Source organism: Lepus europaeus, chromosome 20, assembly GCF_033115175.1.
Source record: "Lepus europaeus isolate LE1 chromosome 20, mLepTim1.pri, whole genome shotgun sequence".
Lineage (NCBI taxonomy): Eukaryota > Metazoa > Chordata > Mammalia > Lagomorpha > Leporidae > Lepus > Lepus europaeus.
Window position 1 is genome coordinate 35,992,237 of NC_084846.1, and position 21,914 is coordinate 36,014,150.

Below are 21,914 nucleotides of genomic sequence, written 5' to 3' on the forward strand. Positions count from 1 at the left end.
AAAATATCCCTCTAATCTTATTTTATAGATATAAAGCATAATAAAAATAACGTAATTTCACTAGCTGGAGTAACCATTCAGTTGACATTTGTATATTTTAATTTATTTCTGTTATACATACATGCCTTATTAAATTTGAATAAGACGTTTATCCAGTATTATATTTTTCTTTCAATTCTGTTATTTTTTTTCTTGCTCTTTTTCTGATAGTACATTTTTTGTTACACATAATGTTTAATAATTTGCTAACATTTTATTATAAATATATCATGATTTAAAAAAGATATTTCCCCTTTTTCTTATCACATATATTGTTTCTAAATTTCCCAATTAACAATGGAAGTACATTACCTTGTAAAAGACAATGAACATACTTTAGGCATTTGATGTAAATTTCTTAAATGTTCTCTAAAAGGATTTTACATTTACTCCAAAAGTGTATGAGTTTCTGTCTCCATGTATCTTCTTCAACAGCAGGACTTATTAAATACATTTTTTGTTACTTTGAGGCATTAATGAAAATACTGATTTTAAAAATAGTTTTAAAATGTGTATTTATTTGATTTTGATCTTTTCCATCTATTTATTGACTATATTTTTGTGTGTGTGAATTATCTGTACATGTCTTGAATTTTTTCTGTTGGGATGTAATTTTATTTCATTGACTCATAAGAATTCTTTACCTATTAAGTTTGACACATAAAATTGTTTTCATAAATCAAAACTAATTGAATATTAGTAACAATATGGCTCAACTTAAAATTATGCATTTTATATTGGTTGCCAGTATTTTCCCAGTTTGTCTTGTTCTTACTATGTTATTTTCTTAAGCATATTAAGAACTTTAAAATTTTTATGTGGTTTAATTTCTGTTGCTCTTTTGCAGCAAAAATTCTTCCCATCCCAAAGAAAGATAAATATTTTTGTAGTTTCATATTTTTAGATTTAACTTTTAAAATCCACTTGAAATTTTATTTTAATGTATTGTTAAGGCAGGGATCTGTTTATTGAATGATGAAACAATTACTTTCAGATTTCCTGAGCAAAACTCTGTTGTTTAATTTCATGCCCTATTGCTAAAATCACAAAATAATTATGTGTCCTAACATCTTTGGGCTTAGTTCTTCAAAAATTACATTATTCTGGTGACTTGAATTAGCTGATGTGCTTCAAGGACCAGTAATGATTCAGAGGTTTTCATTTTATCAGTGTTAACTATGCCTTTAAAATACTAGATTTAGTTGATGGTTTTGTGCAGCATGAAATTCTATTATTCATAGAATCTTTCCAATTAACCTACAGAGGAAATATTAAGAAAGTGTTCAGTAAGTAATATTTAAAAATATTAATTGTGTTTTCCTTTTCCTCTTTGTACTTACTCAATTTGAACTATAGAAACAATACATACTTATTTATAATGCATTTTAAGATTTTTCTTTTGTATAATGATGCCAAGTGATATCACTTTTTTATAAAGTAGCATTATAGACTTTAGTCAATCTCTGTTTATTACAAGTGTTTTAGTCAGAAATACCACTGATTTATTCTGAAGTTTTTAGAGCTTGTCTTGGTTTTACTGTGGAATTACAAGTGTAATGGTAAATTAATTCATCTATAGTCTAAAATTGTATTAATTGATCTAAATTATATGTAGTGGCTCTGATATCATTGGTAAGGAAAAGGTAAATTGCTTAAGTTCTGTAATTAATCTCTGTCCGTTAACACAATCTGGCGATGTTAGGTAAGTTCTTTTAGTGAGAGAAGACACTGGATCCTCTCTTTTTATTATAGATAGCAGTGAAGAGTGTGAAGAAATGCATGTATCCCCCATTGTCCACTCTTCCTGTATGAATTCAGAATTAATAGGTTCAGATATTTTTTTTAAGTGATTTTAGTGTCTAAACTTATGACAGGTATTTGCAGAAGGGAACAGTGGAACAAGACTGATTTAATAATAAGTGATCGAATTCACAAACCAAATAAATTTGGATGGGAAGGCCTACTGGTGTTGGGTCAGGCTCTTTTTTACACAGTGGATTACTTAAATACTGAGGATAAAATAAAAATGGCTGCCTGAATTCCAAGAACTGATGATTCTCACATTTTCTGAGAAGCCAGCCAAAAATGAGCCCTTAGTGTCCTTGGCTTTACTGAGGACCCACTGTGGTCCTAGATCATGCTGGGCTTGTGGGGAAGGGAGGATAGGCTCAAGTCACCTCCCAGGGAAGCAGAGTTGGGAAGAGGGCTGCTGGGGGCTGGAAGTTAGGATTCCCACAGCCACTAGGTGGCTTCAGTTGCCTGCAGAGAACGGTTCAGGTGCAGAGAGTCTATGGGGTTGCTTTTCATGGTTATTTTACGAAATGATTTCATTTTAGGAGTATCGTTTTTTAAGGTAGATGACAGAACCAATTCACACAACCTAGGGAGTGTTGAGGATTATCTAACCCCACCTTCTCGTTGAAGAGAAAAGGTCCATTTAGGAAGCATTCTTCAAGTTGACTCACCTCTCTGTAGGGACAGCATGGGACCTAGAACTCAAATCCCGTGACTCCTAACTAGTCTAGTTCTTTAGCTGTTGGGTCAGTGATATTAATCTATTTTTTATTTCTCTGAAACCACACCACAGGATATGGTATTTAGGACCTGTAGAAGGTGTGCATAGCCATGATGTGCGTAAGGCAGGTAGTAAAGTAGATGCTGAGGGCCACCTTATCAGAAGAATTGAACAATGATAGTACTTACTCTCAACCCAGTTGAGTTCTTAGCTTAATGAGGTGACTACTTCCCATGAACAGAGTTGGGGATTAACAAAAATCATTATTGAGTCTGAATAAGGTTATACTTTTAACATACCTTAACTGTTATATACCCTATCTCCTTTTCTCTTCTTTAGAGGCAAAACTTACTTGCCTTCTTCCATTTCAATTTTTTTAAAAATTATTTTTGATTGGTGTATAAGCGCTAGAACATGGTTGGAATCTTTATTTTTCTTCTTTCCTTTCTCCTCTCTTCCTCCCTTCCTTCCATATTTTGGTCTGGGGCTGGAGCCAGGAGCCAGGAGCCAGGAACCAGGAACCAGGAACACAATCCAGGTCTCCCACATGGGTTGCAGTTACCCAATTACTCGGGCTATCACTGCTGCCTCCCAGGATCTGCAATGACAGAAACTATAGGCAGGAACTAGAGTAGGGAATTGGACCCAAGCACATGTATTAGACATGGGTGTCTTAACTGCTGAGCTAAATGTTCACTCCTCTTTCTTTTCTATTCTTTTTTTAATCAAAGGTCCTTACAGATGCCATAACAAACTGAAATCAAGTAAATACATTATGTATCAACTCAAATAACCTGTGACAACTTTGAATTTCTTTTCTAGGAGAGCTAGGGAGGAAGCAAACACAGGATTTATCTGAGCTACTTCTTATAGCAAGTTCAGAAAAAAATACAACTTTTATTTTTTTAAGTTCTAAGACTTCTACAGTTCGTACATTATGGCTAGTTTTTTGAATAAAAACAGGCGAATGAGGGAGCCTAAGAAAGAAGGAAGAGTGAAAGAATTAGTCTATTTTGTGGAGCTGTAACATAAGGTCAGAGATTGGGTAATTTATTATTTTTTTCTTTTTTTTTTCAAGATTTACTTATTTATTTTGAAAGTCAGAGTTACACACAGAGAGAAGGGGAGGCAAAGAGAGAGAGGTCTTCTATCTGCTGGTTCACTCCCCAGTTGTCCACAATGGCCAGAACTGTGCCGATCCGAAGCCAGAAGCCAGGAGCTTCTTCTGGGTCTCCCACATGGGCGCAGGGCTCCAAGGACTTGGGCCATCTTCACTGCTTTCCCAGGCCATAGCAGAGAGCTGGATGGGAAGTGGAACAGCCGGGACTTGAACCAGCACCCATATGGGATGCCGGCACTGCAGGTGGCGGCTCCACCCACTATGCCATGGCGCTGGCCCCGAGATTGGGTAATTTATAAAGAAAAATTTACTTGGCTTATAATTCTGGAAGGTTGGAGAGTTCATGAAGGGACTATGTATGTTGAAGGTCTCTTTGCTATGTCATCCCATGGCAAAAGATGGAAAGATGTGTGAGATCCCAGTGGAAAGAACAGGTCATCAAAGAAGGAGGTACCTTTCTCTGAAGGGAGGAGAGAACTTCCACATTGACTATGACCTTGTCTAAATATGATCAGAGTCAGTGAACTCGAAAGGCTTCCGTAGCCTTGCCAACTCTTGACAAGAGCCTAGGGTGATTACCGACGCCATGAACAAGGTGTCAATTTGTTAAGTCAACAACAGGAGGCACTGTGCACTTACTCCTCATGTAGGATCTCTGTCCTTAATGTGCTGTACATTGTGATTTAATGCTATAACTAGTACTCAAACAGTGTTTTTCACTTTGTGTTTCTATGTGGGTGCAAACTGTTGAAATCTTTACTTAGTATATGCTAAACTGATCTTCTGTATATAAAGATAATTGAAAATGAATCTTGATGTGAATGGAAGGGGAGAGGGAGTGGGAAAGGGGAGGGTTGTGGGTGAGAGGGAAGATATGGGGGAGGGGGAGCCATTGTAATCCATAAGCTGTACTTTGGAAATTTATATTCATTAAATAAAAGTTTTAAAAAAAGAGAGAGAGTGCCTGTGTCAGAAAGAGAGGGAGAGATTGAATTCACAGCCTTGAACTCTTTTATAATTGACATTAATCCATTCATGAGTTCAGAGCCCTCATGGACTGATCATATCTTAAAGTTTCTACCTCTTAACACTTGTTACATTGGGAATGAAGAGATAATCAGGCAGAGAAGAGTGGTGGAGAAGGAGCTCAAAGAGTGAGACAATGATTGCTAATGAGAGAGACATGTTGGACAGAACAAACCAGTTGCTTGCCTAAGGAGGAGAGTTTGTGACAGAAGTCATGGTGAGTGGGCCGGAGAAAGTAGTCAAATATGAACCCCAAGGGCAGATACAGGGAAAATATGCATGGGCACATGTTTTCTTCAGTGCTTCCCATAACTCCTCCACTGACTGTCTGTCCTATTTTGGATCATTCTGTCTTGTCCCACTTCATCCTTGGTCTTCAGCCAGTCAGCAGCTCAGCTCCATCTCTGGATCCAGCCAACTTCACAGATGTTGTTCACTTGCTGATTATTCCATGAAGTGGTAGTGGAAGTAAGGATTAAAAGCATTGCTGGAGAGCAGCATTTACCATGTAGTTAGGGCCTCCAAAATGTTGGCTATGATAATAATTAAAATTTTTTTCCTCCTGAAATGCACCTTACGATTGAGAATACTTCTTAAATATAAGTGATATTTGTATAAATGTATTTGTATTAAATTTATGAAGTAATTTTAGAAATAGATATATAACTTTTTTCTTAAAGATATATTGAAGCCAAATTGGATTAAAAATGTGATTTGTCAAGACTAAATCCACTGAAATTATTATGTCTCATTTTCTCTTCCTTTTTGCAGTGATTTAAAGGGAGTGATAGTCACTCTGAGTGATGATGGTCATTTGCAGTGTTCATACTTGGGGACAGACCCTTCTCTGTTCCAAGCTCCAAAAGTTCAATCTAGAGAACTAAACTATGATGAACTTGATGTAGAGTTGAAAGAACTTCAAAAAATCATCAAAGATGTTAACAAATCACAAGGTATCTGATTTTCAGCCTATTATTTAATTTTGGAATTCATTGCAAAATTCACTTTATCTTTTACTTAGGTGTTTTGTAAGTATTAGTTAATTTTCTCCCCCAGACTTAAAGTCATATTTGTAAAAGCATTGTCACTCCTTAGCATACAAGATCTTTGTGTTCACTTTGCATATTATAGCTTCTGGAAAACATGTCCTATATAAGATAATGCTTTTTTCTGGGTATGTTTTAGGGAGAATACTATTTCATTTTTACCTTTAAATTCTAAGAAAGGAATAAATATTTCTTTGGTTAGTGGTTTTAGGCCTTGAGAAGAGCATTAAAGTTTAGAGTGGTCACTTATTAACTTTTAATAACCCTGAAAAAATTTCAGTTGCTTCTTTTAGAAGAAACTAAAGCAGTATATGAGTTATACTTTATAACTAGAAATGTAGTCATTTACAGCTTAGCGATGTAATTTATGTTTGTAGTTAATTAGCCGTCCAAATGGAGGGTAGCCTGTGGTATGCTGATTTCTAATGACTCAGAGGTTGATGATATTTTCAGTTCCTGAGTTTTGAATAACTCAATATTATCTTACTTTGGGACTCACAAGGGTATAATTTTATTGTGAATTAAAAGGAGAAACAAAACACCGATCCTGCAGCTTGAATTGGACATGTGAAAGGCATTACTTGAAGTTCCCTTTTCAGGTCAGGTAAAAGTATTTTTTTAATGAGAAAAAATATGGAGTATTTTCACATAAAAGAAATGTTAAAACAAGTAGGAATAATAAAAGAAGCAGAGCATCAAAAGCCAATGAAAACAACAGGACCAATCTTAATCCTGATTTGATCACTTTATGAGATTTATGTATTTTTGAGTTACCAAGATTATATTCCTCTGGTTCTAAGGAACTGAGATTATATATTTTAAAAATATGAACATTAAAATGAAATTATTATGCTTTGGCTTCACACGTTCTTTTAGAAAGTTTTGAAAGTAAGCCAGTTAAACTCAGGTCTTTTAAGTACCTCCAATTATTTAACAATCTGTTTGTTGTCAGCACCCCTGTGTCAAATAGCGAGTGGTTAAAATTAGATGTGGCATATTACAATATACAAATTATTTTCCATTTTTGATACTAGTACTTTTCGGATTAATGAAATTTTAAGTCTCATTTTATCATTTAAAAATGTAATTGGGGAAGAGTAGCAGATAAATGAAACATAAAATTTCCAGGGTCTTCAAGTAATATGGCTTTTGGCTCCAAATTTTGTGTCTTGAGACTTTCTCCATTCTATTTGTAATATCTTAGTAACAGTTTTATTAGCATTAGTGTATGAAGTATCTCAGAAAATCCCTGAACACCACAATTTATTTCTTCCTGGCCACCATGATGCCTTTTGTTGAGAAGGTTTACTAGTCATTACCTTGATCCTTCCGTTTGTCTCGAAATAACTGCTAAGTAAGCTAAAGATGCACCCACAGAGTTGGGTGTGAAGTTAATGGTTTATATATCTCAACTCTAAGGTAATGTTGGGGTTCCCAGATTCTTTTCTGCCACCATCATTTGGTTTAATTCCTGGTGATGGGCAAAGAAACTTTAAAAAGAGAAGTTTTTAAAGTATTTTATTTCTAGATATGGAAAAATAGTAGTCTGTACCCTTATAAAATCATGTTTTTTTTTATTAAAATACCTGTAATTATATAAAAGTACCAAATTATTTCATTACAGAAAATTATGAGAACTTAAAAACTCTGAACTTTTTGATGACCTTGTTATTCATTTAAATGTCATTTACTTTAGTACAGTGGTCTTAATTTGCCAGAAAAGTTCACAGTCTTAAGGGTTATGAGCAATACTTAGAGCTTTAAATTTTTTTTTCAAAGAACAAGTTGCAGCATAATTTAAAGCCAATTGAAAGAGTACATTTTGTTGTACACATGGTGTGTATTATCTACTGTAATAAAAATGTTTTTGAAGCTGATTTTATGTGTGTAAGTTATATGAGGAATGTATGTTGTAAGCTTGAAATTATAGTAATAATTTCTGTAGGGCTCATGGATTCTGAAGCCCTTCCTATTCAACTCATTAGTGTGAATTCTCCCTAGCATTTTTCTAACCATGGTCAACAACATCTATTGGTAAGAACTTTAAAAAAAGGAGTTTCCTTGTGATGTAGACAGTTGCTCACTCTCCACCTGGGGTGAGTGTGAAGCACTGGATACTGCGTTAAAATAGGTGTCCACATAGTTGTGTCTTCAAAAAGGGAACGAGGGCAGTAAGCAGAGGCACATGCATGAAAGTCTGTCCCTTATTTGAAACATGTCTGCTAACTAAGTTGATGCTACTGGTGAATACTAAAAATGTTAGTCTTTGGTGATTTTGTTCTGCATATAACAGAGTTTACAAATAAAACAATTTCAACAAGGTAGAAGTTTTTCTCTTGTACGAGAAAGCCACTGATGGACAGTCCAGTGTTGGCTTGGCAGTCCCGCAGTCGTCAGGGATTCCAGTTTCTTCTATCCCAGGGTCATCTATTTGTCCAGGATAGCTTCTGGAACTTCTACCCTCACATCTGCGGCTGAGTCAGCCCCCTTAAGGAGGTTTCCTGGAAGCTACACCCTGCACAGCTCCTCCTCACATCTCACTGACCGCTCCAAGCTGCAAAACGGGCTGGGAAATTAAGTGTTTTGCTGAGTACTTTATTGCTCAGAATAAAACTGGGCTTCTTTCAGGAACAAAGAATTGAAGAATGGTTATTGGTTGGGTAATGAGCAGCTTTTTGTATTCTTCTTAGGTTTTGGAAATTCCCATACCAAATCTTGCAATATTGGTGGGAATGCCTGCAGGCAATTGTAGGCAATTATTCTTCTTGTGAGACAGCTGATCCTGTGTCATCTTCCAAGTGCTGTCTGAGTTTTCAGGCAGCGATTCTCAGCATGTGGAGGCTATTTCCTCGGCAGTTCTAGGCATTATGCGTTATGTGCTGATAGGACTTCCAGGGAAGAATGAGCTATTTCTCCTGAGCCTACCTCTTTCTTTGGGAAAAATAACTTTTCCAGAAGCATGTGCCAGCACTCCCCACTCCCAACTTCCCTTACCACCCATCTGCTGGGACTGAGTCCCACGTTCATGCCTACAACAACAAATGGTCAGTGGAATGAAGTCACTGTGATTGGATTCGACCCTGAGGCTTGGGAGAGGTAACCGTCTCTGACATGAAGGTGACCGAGTTAGAGCAGCGCTGCAAAGGCTTCTAAGATGGGATGTTGGGTAGGCAGCAAAGAGCCCATGTCTTACCACTTACATTTCTTATTTACTCAGGGTCTCTGTCAATTATTCAAAATATCTCATTATGTAATACAAACATGTTTCCACTTATTTTGGGGGCCAGTACTGTGGCACAGCCAGTTAAACTGAGGCCTGCAGTGCTGGCATCCCATATGGGCTCTGGTTCGAGACCCGGCTGCTGCATTTATGATCCAGCTCCCTGCTAATGCACCTGGGAAGGCAGTGGAGGATGGTCCAAGTCGTTGGGTCCCTGCTCCCATGTAGGAGATCCAGAGGAAGGTCCTGGCTCCTGGCTTCTGCTTGGTCCAGCCCTGGTTATTTCAGACATTGGGAGTAAAACTGACAAAGAAGAACTCTCTATCTGTCTCTCCTCTCTCTGTAACTCTGCTTTCAAAAAAAAAAAAATTCAAACAGTACTCGAAGAGTAAATAATGAAAGATATGAAAAATTAGTCTCCTGTCATCCCCAGATTCTAGTTCTACTCCTTAAAGGTAATCCTTATCAAAAGTTTTGTGTTTTTCAAGAAAATATTCAGTTTTATCTATTTGTTTTTATATAAATATGTACATGTGAGTTACATTGTCTACTTCTTTCTTTTTAAATATTAATAGGTAATTTTAGCATTTAATAGTAAATAGATTGATAGTATTCTTATTTACAGTTTTGGAACATTGCACAGTATGCACATACAGTATTTTATTTAACTATTCTGTTCTTTTCATTTAAAAAGAACTATGAACTATGAAGAACCTCCTTGGACATATCTATGAGTACCAGATAAATTCTTGGGGGTAGAATTGTTAAGTTATAAAATATGAATTTTTAAAAAATATGTGTTTATTTATTTGAAAGACCGAGTGACAGAGAGAAAGAGATCTTTCATTGTTGGTTCACTCCCGGAATGCTCTCACTGGCTGGGCTGTGCCTCTCTGAGGCTGGGTGCTGTGTACTCAGTCTAGGTCTCCCACGTGGGTGGAAGGAACCCAGTTGTTTGAGTCATTACTACTGTTTTCTAAAGTTTGCATTAGCAGGAAGCTGTAGTCAGGAACTGGAACTGAGGATCGAACCCAGGTACTATGAGGTGGGACATGGCCATCTTAACAACTAGGCTAAACACACACGCACCCCAAACATTTTGATAGTTGTAGCCAACGTTCCTTCAAATGAATTGTACTATTTTAACCATCTCCTAAAGTGTTTAAGGAGAGGGTATTGAAATAGCTAATGTCTGTATAAAGAGATATTTCTTCATCACAATATTGTAGAAGAAAAGAATTAGCATCAAACTTCTAATCAAGTCATGTACTAGTTTTTCAACTTGTGAGTAAACTTATAGAGTTATTTTTTTATTTATAGATACATTTTAAAGGAAAACTCTATATGACAGGTTCTAATTTATTATTTCTTTAAGGTACAGCTCTTTGGCCCATGACTGAGAAAGAAGATGACTTGAAAGTTTCTGCCATGGTTTCTCCTAGTTTTGATTCAGTGTCGGTAGGTGAATTTTCAGACTTTAAAGAGATTTATGATAGTGGTAATTGGGAAAAATCGGTTGGTTTAAATTTTGGATCTTCAAATAGAAACTTCAGGGAGGACAGCAAATTTTAGGCATTATTACTTTCTAGGTGAAAACATTTCTAGTCTCTTGGTGTCACTAAGGAACTTCTTAGGCAGGATTTCTGTTCAAAAAGGAGGAATTGGGAGGAATGCAGTAGAATCCTTGTTCTGGATCTACTGTGTTTTTTTTTAACTTCCTCATATTCATAGTATTGAGATTATCCAAATCCAGATGAGCGGTGCTGACTGAGCAAGATTTTTGTTGATGATTATGAGTGATAATGGTGAATAGTACAGCTCAGTGTTTGATGATTTATACTCTTGAATACATCATCATTGGTGCTCTAGGACAGTTTAAAAGTAGGTGGTTGGTCCTGGAGTTGTTCTCCTCTCCACTTCTGTGATGTATCTGTGTGATCCAAAGCAAGGGATCTTAGTATAAACAGTCAGTCCAAACTGTGATTAAGATCACATCAATATTGCTATAGTAGAGTAAATTAGGTACTCTTTACACTTGATCTTAGCCAAAAGTCCAAGAAGTGATTGGGAACACTTGAAAAAAGCAGTATATGTGAAAGGAACATCCACTCAGCTGAGTCACATGGTGGAGGCACTGTCTGAAACATTGGCCTTTCAGCACACACCATTTCTCACTCTACCTGGAGGGTGGTATGGGAGCGGAATGTTTCTACTTAGTTGGCTGACAGATGTATGGCATTCTCTTGCTGCTCAAATGATTCTCTCTTTATGTTCTCCAAAGATTACTGTCCTGGAGTATTTAGGTATTTAGACAGGGATTGAAAAGACCAGGAAACAGGAGAGGTTGGGTTCTCTTCTAATCAGTAGATAGCTAAATGTAAAACATTTCTGGGATTTTTAGGTAGTACTGTACTAGAGCAAAAAGCTTAGATTAATAATTTACTTTGTTTTTATTTTGTTTTTTTTTTTAAAGATTTATTTATTTATTTATTTGAAAGTCAGAGTTACACAGAAAGAGGAGAGCAGCCAGGACCAGAACCGGCGCCCATATGGGATGCGGGCGCTTCAGGCCAGGGCGGTAACCCGCTGCACCACAGCTCCGGCCCCGATAATTTACTTTGAATCATTACTACAAAAGGACACATGTTAAAAGAAAAAAAGAATTTCTGTTAGAATAGAGTCTTTTATAGAGTAGATGAACATTGCTGTCCCATCTTTCTCATGAGAAACTGGATCCGAATTTGATATGGTTTTCTCTGGCCATAACTAGAAGATGATACGAACAACTGTTAATTCTGCTGATGCCCATTTACCATTATGTGACCCCTGTTGCTTAGAAGTGGCTTAATTTTTCTTAGTTAAAGATTTTTTCAAATAAGAAAACTGATGGAGATGATTCACTGGTTGGAAAAAGACATTGTGATCTTAATTGTTCTCTGGGAATTCATACTTAGGTGTTTATGTTAGAAAATGTTACCTCTTGGTTTTATTATAGAGTTAGTATTTTTTTCCTCCTAATGTACCACTCTAAAAACTAAGTTATAAGGAAATGTTTCCTTTATTCTATTATACTATGAATTCTTTCTGAGATAGGACCACATAACTCAAGCTAATGCTTAGAGTGCCTATTGAATTAGTTTATGACATGTGCTAGTACAAAAAGGACACTCCCACTTTTATTTTCTAGTAAAGCCACACAATCTCCGTGTCATTAGTTACACTTCTGACATGCATGATGCTCATCAGACTAAAACATACCTTTGACAAGTTGAAAATTCAGGAACCTGTAGGAATGGCATAGTGTTTATCTGGGTAATTCAAGGTGGTCTTCTTTTATATAATATAAAGAGCAAGTTAACAGAATAAATACTTTTCACATTTAAGTAACTTTTGAAATGGTATTTTTGAATTAACTCATGGCTGTGTAGTTGAAGCATCTTCATCTGATTCTTCTCGGAGTCCTCAGAGCAGCAAATCCTTTAGAGTTAGTACTCTAAGTTCTGTAGTTACTTCTGTAGCTTCAGTATGGGGGTGGGTAGTAAGTACTGTACCCCGTGTGTTTAATCACCTGTTCTCTTCTCAATTTGGTGTTTACAGCAAGCCACTGATGCTGAAGTGGGAACTGACCTTGTCCCTTCTGTCACAGTGAAGGTATTGTACCAGGTTTTAGACTGTAATGTGCATACAATATTACCCGTTTCATCATACCTGTCACTGTTGCTACCTTGTAAGTAGCTTAAGGAAATTTAAAATAAAGACCTGAAGTTTGTAGGTTTTTCTCAGTCTTGGGAAACTGCATTGTTACCTGCAAACACAAAACTGATGTCATTTAGGTGCAAGTACATTGTGGTCAAGGTTTGCTTTCAATCTTTGCCAAGCAAATTGATAGGAATTATATACTATGAAAGTTTTGATGATTGTGTGTGTGACTATTTAAAAAATTTTGGGGCTATTTTAAAATTTATATGCGTGAAGTTGAACTTCTTTTCATGTGATTATTGCTTATAGCCTTTGCCTATTTTCCTGCTAGACTATGGTCTTTTTCTTTGTTGAACTTTTTATTTAGTTCAACCAATAAGCTTTTTACTATAATGTAAAATAAAAATATGTTATTGGGCCAGTGTTGTAGCACAATGGGTTAAGCCACCACCCTGCTGTGTCTGTATCCCATATGGGTGCGAGTTAGAGCCCTGGCTGCTATGTTTCCCACCCAGCTTGCTGCTAATGTGCCTGAGAAAGCAGCAAAATATGACCCAAGTGCTTGGGATCCTGGCAACTCTAAAGGAGTTGAAGCAGATGAAGCTTATGGCTCCTCACTTCATTTTGGCCCAGTCCCACTGATGCAGCCATTTGGGGAATGAATCAATGAATCAGTGGGTAGAAGATTCTGCTTCTCTCTTTCTATTTCTTCATTTCTAACACTCTTTTCAAATAAATAAATTTTTTAAAAAATTTATCTCAAATAATAATAAATATTTTAATTTTAAAATAAAAACAAAAGAAATAATGAGAATGAAAATAAAAGCCTGGTGGGGCCAGCGCTATGGCTCAGTGGGCTAAGTATCCACCTGTAATGTTGACATCCTGAATGGGTGCCAGTTTGTATCCTGGCTGCTCCTCTTCCCATCTAGCTCTCTGCTATGGCCTGGGAAAGTAGTAGAAGATGGCCCTAGTCCTTGGGCACCTGTATACACCAGGGAGACCCAGAAGAAGCTAGCTACTGGCTCCTGACTTCGGATCGGCTTAGCTCTGGCTGTTGTGGCCATTTGGGGAGTGAACCAGCAGATAGAAGACCTTTCTCTCTGTCTCTCCCCCTCTCTGTAACCATATAAAATTGTATGTATTTATGGGGTGCTGTATAATGTTTTAGTAGAGGTGTACATTGTGTAATTTCCAATCACTGTAAATAGAGCTATCTTTTCAAATGTTTAATATTTCTTAATGGTGGAAATATCCAAAATTCTATTTTCTAGGCTTTTTTTTAAAATAGAGAATTAAATAGTACACTGGGTCCAGTGCTGTGGTGTAGTGGGTAAACCCGCCACCTGCAGTGCCGGCATCCTATATAGGTGCCGGTTTGGGTCACAGCTGCACCACTTCCAATCCAGCTCTCTGCTATAGCCTAGGAAAGCAGTAGAAGATGGCCCAAGTCCTTGGGCCCCTGCACCTGTCTGGGAGATCTTGAAGAAGCTCTTGGCTCCTGGTTTCAGATCAGCACAGCTCCGGCTGTTGCAGCCATTTGGGAATGGAACCAGCGGATGGAAGACCTCTCTCTCTCTCTCTCTCTCTCTCTGCCTCTGCCTCTCTTTAATTCTGCCTTTCAAATAAATAAACCTTTTAAAAAAAAAAAAGAGTACATTAACATTATCTATAGTCACCTTACTATGCAATGGAAACCCAGAACTTCTTTCGGTACTTTTTTTCTAGAAATAAAATCAGCATTTTAAGTCTGCTGAAGAATGTGTCATTATCACTGATAATAAACCAACCAGTTGGTTGTAGCATCATACGTTGTATGTTGTGAAATGATATTGGAGAAACACAAGAATGCTAATAATATTTTCTTGTGTATATGATTATGTGTGTGTTTGTGAAGAGCACACAGTTGCTAGCCATTTATTTGCTATAGCATTAGCTTTACATATATGTAGTTGTATCAAGAAAATACTAAATGAAGAAGCCACAAAGTAGAATACTGACAAATTGATAGTCCTGGAAAAATAGAATATGATGGTTGTGGTTTTGGTTAAGATTTTTAGTCTTGTCATTGTAGGATTTTGGAACCAGAACTCAAATGTAGAACTCTCCTAAGGCGTTTAGATTGAAGTGTGGTAATCAGTCAGCACATTATTAAGCTGAAAATATTTATCACTGCCCAAACCTTGGAAGCCAGGAAAGTTGTGGGTTTTGGCGATTGACTTAGTAAAAACTTGGACGAGCCATTCTGTTTTTTTAGATTAGGGGTTGCTGTCCTTGGAGGAGCTTGACAGGGCACCAGGCTTTACCAATTGTGTTCGCTTACACTGGACCCAGTGGGGGACCCAAGTGTGGAACGCTTTGGTCCAAGCTGAAGGCAGCCCAATCTTATAGCTGTTTCCTAAGCTAATTTTTTTGGATTCCTGCCACTGGAAACAAGGGTGGTCTTTCCCCTGTTCAGTCAAAGACTCTATCTCATTAATACTTTTGAGTTTGGTAAGGCGTTAGTGGCAAGAAATCAAACACTTAGGGGGAAAATAAACCCAAGAGCATGTAGTTCCAGGAGTGATCCACAGTTTTGTATAGGGACACCCTCTTTTATACTTCTCTATTGATAGTGTTCAGACACATACACATCACGAATCGGGAGCACTCTGTACATTACAAAAAGGAATCTACCTAAACCAGGTAACATTGCTCATGTCCTGTTTTCCCCAATCAACTAAAACTTACTGCTGTAAGTAAACACACCTTTCCCATCTGTTCAGTTCTTTGGCTTTCATGTGCTACTTTAAAATGATGGTATGACACTTCTGGAAACTTCTCCATGAGGAGAATTTACTATGTTTGAGAATGCAGAAGTCACAACTCTCTTTCTCAATGCCATTACAAAAGCATGAGAAAGAACGTAACACAAGAGTTGCAGAAAATTGGCTGGACTCAAGTGGTAGACACAATGACTTCCTGATCCTCTCTTGACAGTTTCTATACAAATTTCTGCTATAAATCTCTCCTTATAGCCTTTTATAACATCAGCCAAGATATATAACCATGAAAGTTTCCATCATAATAAATCCTGTTAATTGCGTAAATTTTTCCATCCGTTCCAAATGAATGAAGATGTGGCTACCTTGAGTGTGTGTGCGTGATGCGTGACCATCTATTCCAGGCAACCAGGCAGAATGGTGTTCATACCTGGCCTTTGGAGTCATATTTATATACCTAGGATAAAAATTTGATATTATATTTGCTAAAGATTATATTTCATTTCATTAGACGTAGAAAATAACATGGAAAATTCTTGTATTAACATTTTATATTTTCTTCTTAATGTTCTATAATTATTTTCCTCCTAAAATATGGGGTTTATGATCTAGCCAAGTCTTTAACTTTTTTTTTTTTTTGGCTCAAATACAACTCTTCTTTGTTAGTGTAGTTATTTTTGTCACACATCTCCTTGACTTTTTTTTTTTTTTAAGATTTTATTTATTTATTTGAGAGGCAAAGTTATAGACAGAGAGAGGTAGAGAAAGATCTTGCATCTGGTGATTCACTCCCCAAATGGCCACAACAGCCAGAGCTGCGCCAATCCAAAGGCAGGAGCCAGGAGCTTCTTCCAGGTCTCTGACTCAGGTGCAGGGGCCATCATCAGCTGCTTTCCCAGGACATAAGTAGGTAACTGGGTCAGAAGAGGAGCAGCCAGGACACGAATAGGTGCCCATATAGGATGCTGGTGCTGCAGGCAGAGGCTTAGCACACTATGCCACAGCACTGGCCCCTTGACTTGGGTTTTAAAAGTGCCTAGCCCGTTGTTGAAGTTCAGTAAGTTTGTGCGTGAAAGCTATCATGATGTACCTCTAAGTCTCATGCAAAGCCTTCTTGTAGCAATGTAAAATTGTGTGATTGTTGTCTGAGTAGACAGCATTATGCCAGGAAGAGTCAGAATGTCTACCGTTTTACAAATGGCTTATGGCTACTTTAACAAATTCCTGTTTTCACTTTTAAAAAAGTGAGCCTCTTGGCGCCGCTGCAGCTCACTAGGCTAATCCTCTACCTGAGGCGCCGGCACCCAGGGTGCCCTGTTGGGGCGCCAGATTCTGTCTGGTTGCTCCTCTTCCAGTCCAGCTCTCTGCTGTGGCTCGGGAAGGCAGTGGAGGATGGCCCAAGTGCTTGGCCCTGCACCCGCATGGGAGCCCAGGAGGGAGCACCTGGCTCCTGGCTTCAGATCGGCATGTCGGCCGTAGTGGCCATTTGGGGGGTGAACCAACGAAGGAAGACCTTTATCTCTGTCTCTCTCTCTCTAACTCTGCTTGTCAAAAAAAAAAAAAAAAAAAAAAAAAAAAAAGTGAGCCTCTTACGAGATGTTCCTGATCACAACTTTTAGGCTCCCTAGCACTTACTGGACTGATGCTTTTAGGGATGTGGTTTAATTTCTCTGAACCACCATTTTTAAACTGTAAAATGTGTGTTGTTTTTCATTAGCAAAGTTATTTTGAAATTTGGCCACAGTTGGGTACTGGTTTGAACTCTGGATCCTGACAGACGACAGTTAAATTGTGATTCTTCTGCTTACATCAGAGTGACCTTGCACGAGTGTGGAGCCTGTCTGAGGCCCCGCTCTCTTTCTGGAAGGGGATGTGTGCTGGTACCTGTTTCATACCGTTGTGATAAGTGGCCGAGGTAGCGTCCACCAGCGATTTAGCAGCATGATTCCACGTGGCAATAGTTATTATTATCATTACTATTAGTTTTATTTAAAACTGTACATACAGACTAGCATTGTATTATTTTCAGAAGTAAAATACTTGAAGTATGTCCTCTTTTAGTGAACTATTTAGAAAGGTTGTCTGTGGCACTTCCCTTGTTTCTGATTACCGTCATCACCATCAGACTTTTTCCAAAAAGTTATTATGTTGTTTAGAATGGTCAGACATCGCTGAAGAAGTTTTCTTTGTGACGTGCCAATTCCTATATGTATTTCCAGGGTTTACAACCAAAAACCAAGTTTTCATGTTCATTTGCTCTGTTATATTTGTTTGATTCATAGTTGTCTTTTGTTTTTGAAATTTTTTTTATTTATTTGAAAGTTAGAGTTACAGAGAGAGAGAGGGAAACACACACACACACACAGGGAGAGAGAGACAGGGAGAGAGAGTGAGCGAGTGAGTGAGCTTCCATACACTGATTCACTCCCTAGATGGCTGCGTCAGTCGGGGCTGAGGCAGGCCAAAGCCAGGAGCCAGGAGCCAGGAGCTTCTTCTAGGTCTCCCTTGTTGGTTGCTGGGGCCCAAGTACTAGGGCCATCCTCTGCTATTTTTCCCAGGCTGTTAGCAGGGAGTTGGATCGGGACTCAAACTGCCACCCATATGGGATGCTGGCACTGCAGGCGGAGGCTTTACCCTCTCTGCCACAGCGCTGGGCCCTACCCCAGAGTTCTTAGCTATTGATTCTCTGGAGTAGGAGAATTTTCTTTGCATCACTGAGGACGAGCAACCTTTTAGAAATGCAGCTACCTGAGAAAAGCAGCAGTTAATATTGCTGTTCTTTGATATTTTCTAGAATTATTTACATCGTGTATCTTTGTGTTAAACTATGGAGGAAAATGCAATGGCTTACAACATGTAGACTGATGTGCATATATGCCTAGTAAAGAAATCATAGGAGAACAATTAACTTGTAAAAAAAAGGGAATCTATGGATACTGGATAAGAGGGTGCTGTAGTCATACATGTTAAGAATGAACAAATTTATTTTATGATGTAATTATTCAGTGTCCCTGAGCAAAGTTTTTTTTTTTCTTTTGGTAGAATATTTTTATCAGGCTTATTGAGATAAAATTCACATACCATATAATTCACTCATTTAAAGTGTTATGATTAAATTATTTCTGAGATAAAATTCACATACCTTATAATTCACTCATTTAAAGTGTATGATGAAATGATTTTTAGTGTAATCACAGAATTGTGCAGCCATCACCACCATCTAATTTTAGGACATTTTGTCTGCCATACCTATTAATTGTCATTTCCTCTTCCTCATCCTTAAGCAATTGCTAATCTACTTTCCCTATCAATTTGCCTTTTGTATACTTTGCATAGAGATAGAATCAAATATGTACATTTATTTTTTCTTTCACTTGGTTTTCAATAGTCACCTATATTGTAGCATACACCAATACTTTATTTGTTTTAACTGCTGAATGATGTTTCATTGTATGCATATACCATATTTTGGGTCTCCATTTGGATTGTTTCTAAGTTTAGCAACTATGGATAATGTTTCTGTGAACACTTGTGTACGAATTTTTGAGCAATGTATTTTTTCATTTCTCTTGGCATAGAATTATGAGATCTTGTAAATTTGCATTTAATTTTTTTAAGAATGTAATAAATATTTTTTATAAAAAAATTTATTTATTTACTTGAAAGAGTTACAAAGAGAGAAAGAGAGGCAGAGAATGAGAGAGGTCTTCTATCCACTGGTTCACTCCCTAACTGGCCACAGCTGCTGGAGCTGTGCTGATCTGAAGCCAGGAGTCAGGAGCTTCTTCTGGGTCTCCGTGCGGGTGTAGAGGCCCAAGGACATGGGCCATCATCTACTGCTTTCCCAGGCTGCAGCAGAGAGCTGGATCAGAAGTGGAGCAGCTGGGACTCAGTCTGGCGCCCATATGGGATGCCTACAGTTCAGGCCGCAGCTTTATCTACTACGCCACAGCGCCAGCCCCTAATTTGCTTTCTTACTAGCAATGTGTGAGGGTTGCAGTTCCTCTAGATCTTTGCTGACATCTATGATTATCTGTGCTTGTGATTATAACCATTTTCGTGGGTGTGGAGTCATATCTTCACTTGATTTTAGTTTGTATGGCCTATGGCTAATTGGGCATCTTTGCATATGTTTATTGCCCATCATTATGTCTTCCATAGAGAAAATTTCAGCTCTTTTGCCCAGCTTCTACCTGGGTATAACATTTTAATCTCTTACTTTTGGTATGTGTTGTGTTTTATAATTACTTATATTTTCTTGGGTAATATTTCCTTATTGTTTGCTAGTAATTTTCAAAAAATGATGTACAAAAATATTTATTTTTATTTATTTGCAAGGGGGAAGGAGAGAGAGAGAGAGTGAGTGAGCTAGCTATCTTCCATTCTCTGGTTCAGGACAGGCCTCCCTGAGGGCTATTACTGGCACTCAGTCCTGTTCCCAAGTACTTGAGCCATCACTGCTGTTGCCCAGGGAAACTGGAATTCAAAGTGAAGCTGGGACTCAGACCTGGGCACTTCAAAATGGGATGCCAGCATCCCAAGTGGCATTTTCACCATTGTGCCAAACTCCAATCTCACTAGAGATTTTTAAATACCTACTTTTGATAGTCTATGAATCTGAATAAAATACTATTTTCTGTTTAACATTTTCTGTATCCTTAGGTCACACTGCAAAATCGAGCGGTATTGCAAAAAGTCAAATTATCTATCTATGTGCAACCACCACTAGTACTGACTCGTGATCAGTTCACTTTTGAATTTACAAGTAAGTGTGTGCATGTGTGTTTGTGTGTATTTGTGTATTTGTATTTGTATGTGTGTGTGTCTCTGTGTGTTTCCAGCTTGTCTACCATGATGTGAAAGGTTTTTTGTTTTGTTTTACTTTTTAAAAAATAGTATGTTTACTTTGAGGTTATACTTCTTGTGTGAATAGTGGGGTTGAGATCTTCAAATTAATTATTGTTTTGTTTTGCTTTATTTCCTCTCTAAATATCAAGCTTGCACATCCTACCAATGATTGTTGAGTTGAATTAATATTTCAGGGTTACAGATTTCTAAGTACTTTCTATAACTGCTTGGACCTGAAATTGTAGTCAATACTATATTTTGGAAGACTTTCTTTACTTATGTTTCTTTAGTGATCTATTTATTGAATCAGTAATGTTTGAAGAAAGAATATTGGCTTTGTAACTTGACCCAAGTTTGAATCCTGGCTCTTGACACTCATTTGATGTGTGTATAAGCTTGGTGTAACTACTATAGTAATCATTTGGAGCCTCAGTTGTTTTAATATGCAAAAAGGGATTAATATCAATCTTAAGGGTTGTTGTGAGGATTTAATTAGAAAATGAATTAATATAAGCTATCCAAAGTAATATTTAAAATATTAGACAAGTCATAAATGGCAACTTTTAGTAAGACGTTTTTGTATAGACTCTCTGACACTCAACCCATTACTTCCAGGTTGTCATTAGGCCTCTTAAAATGATGTTCGAGTATCTTTCAAGACTTTCTCTTTTTTTATTTAGTAAAGCTCTTGAGGTAAGGCTCGTATGTCAATTAATGAAATCAAGAGCTTTTTTATCTGTGTATAATCAACCTTATGCTGAGTGTCTGGGAGATAGTGAGAACTCAAATGAATATTCATTGAATAATGAATGAATGGACATACCCTTGTAGGTGATATTCAGCCTTTAGATTCTCAATTTTTTTTCTAATTTTTTTATAATGTTTCCAATTTATCATTCTAAAATACACCCGAAACATTTACGTTTTTCAATTAAACATCTCTGTGGCCTTCTAACAGATTGGAGGCCAAGTACATTAATGCAGAAGGAAATTCATAGCCTGCCAAGTCCTTGCATTTATCACAGTTATATCCGTTGCCACTCCTCTTCTCCAGTTGCCACTGCAGGCTGTTCCTAGTCGTGTTGTAATAGTTGAATACCCCTTTCTCTGTTCATGCAGCCTGTTTGTCTTGGTAAAGAGAAGCAGTGGTGTAGAACATTCTGGAGTCACGCCTTAGCTCTAAAACTAGTTGTGGCCATGGTAAAGCTTCTTACTCTCTGTACCTCATTCATTAAAGATGAGGACAGTTATGCTACCTATCTTGTAGGGTTGCTGTGAAGATTACATATAAAGTAGTAAAGATAGTACCTGGCGTGCAGTGAGTGCTTAGTGAATTTTCAGTGCTGTTAATAACCATTTCCCTAAAGTGCATACGTTATAATACTTGTACTTTGCTTGTAGCCCCAGAGATGACTAGCACAGTGGCCTTTTCTGTTTATCTGAAAAGAAGTTATATGCCATCTACATTGGACGGAAATGCTGTTGTCTCTTACTCGAGACCAACAGGTAAATGTATAGTTATAGTTGTTCACAAGCCTAGTCTAATCATTCCTTTAAGTTGTTACTATTATAATAATTATGAGTTAAATACTGTTGTGTTTAAGATGGGAAAACATATTGTAAAGTATATTTAAACAAA

General features: G+C 37.4%; 1 protein-coding gene across 4 annotated transcripts in view; it reads left to right on the forward strand.

Annotated features, from left to right (window-relative positions):
- Positions 1 to 21,914, forward strand: part of BBS9 (Bardet-Biedl syndrome 9) — a 445,045-nt gene that overhangs the window by 169,121 nt on the left and 254,010 nt on the right. For all 4 annotated transcript variants that reach the window (XM_062178843.1, XM_062178842.1, XM_062178845.1 and 1 more), the window contains exons 10-14: positions 5,472 to 5,653; positions 10,342 to 10,424; positions 12,564 to 12,617; positions 20,090 to 20,192; positions 21,677 to 21,781. In XM_062178843.1, the coding sequence (XP_062034827.1) occupies positions 5,472 to 5,653; positions 10,342 to 10,424; positions 12,564 to 12,617; positions 20,090 to 20,192; positions 21,677 to 21,781 (527 nt within the window). The remainder of the gene's footprint in view (positions 1 to 5,471; positions 5,654 to 10,341; positions 10,425 to 12,563; positions 12,618 to 20,089; positions 20,193 to 21,676; positions 21,782 to 21,914) is intronic.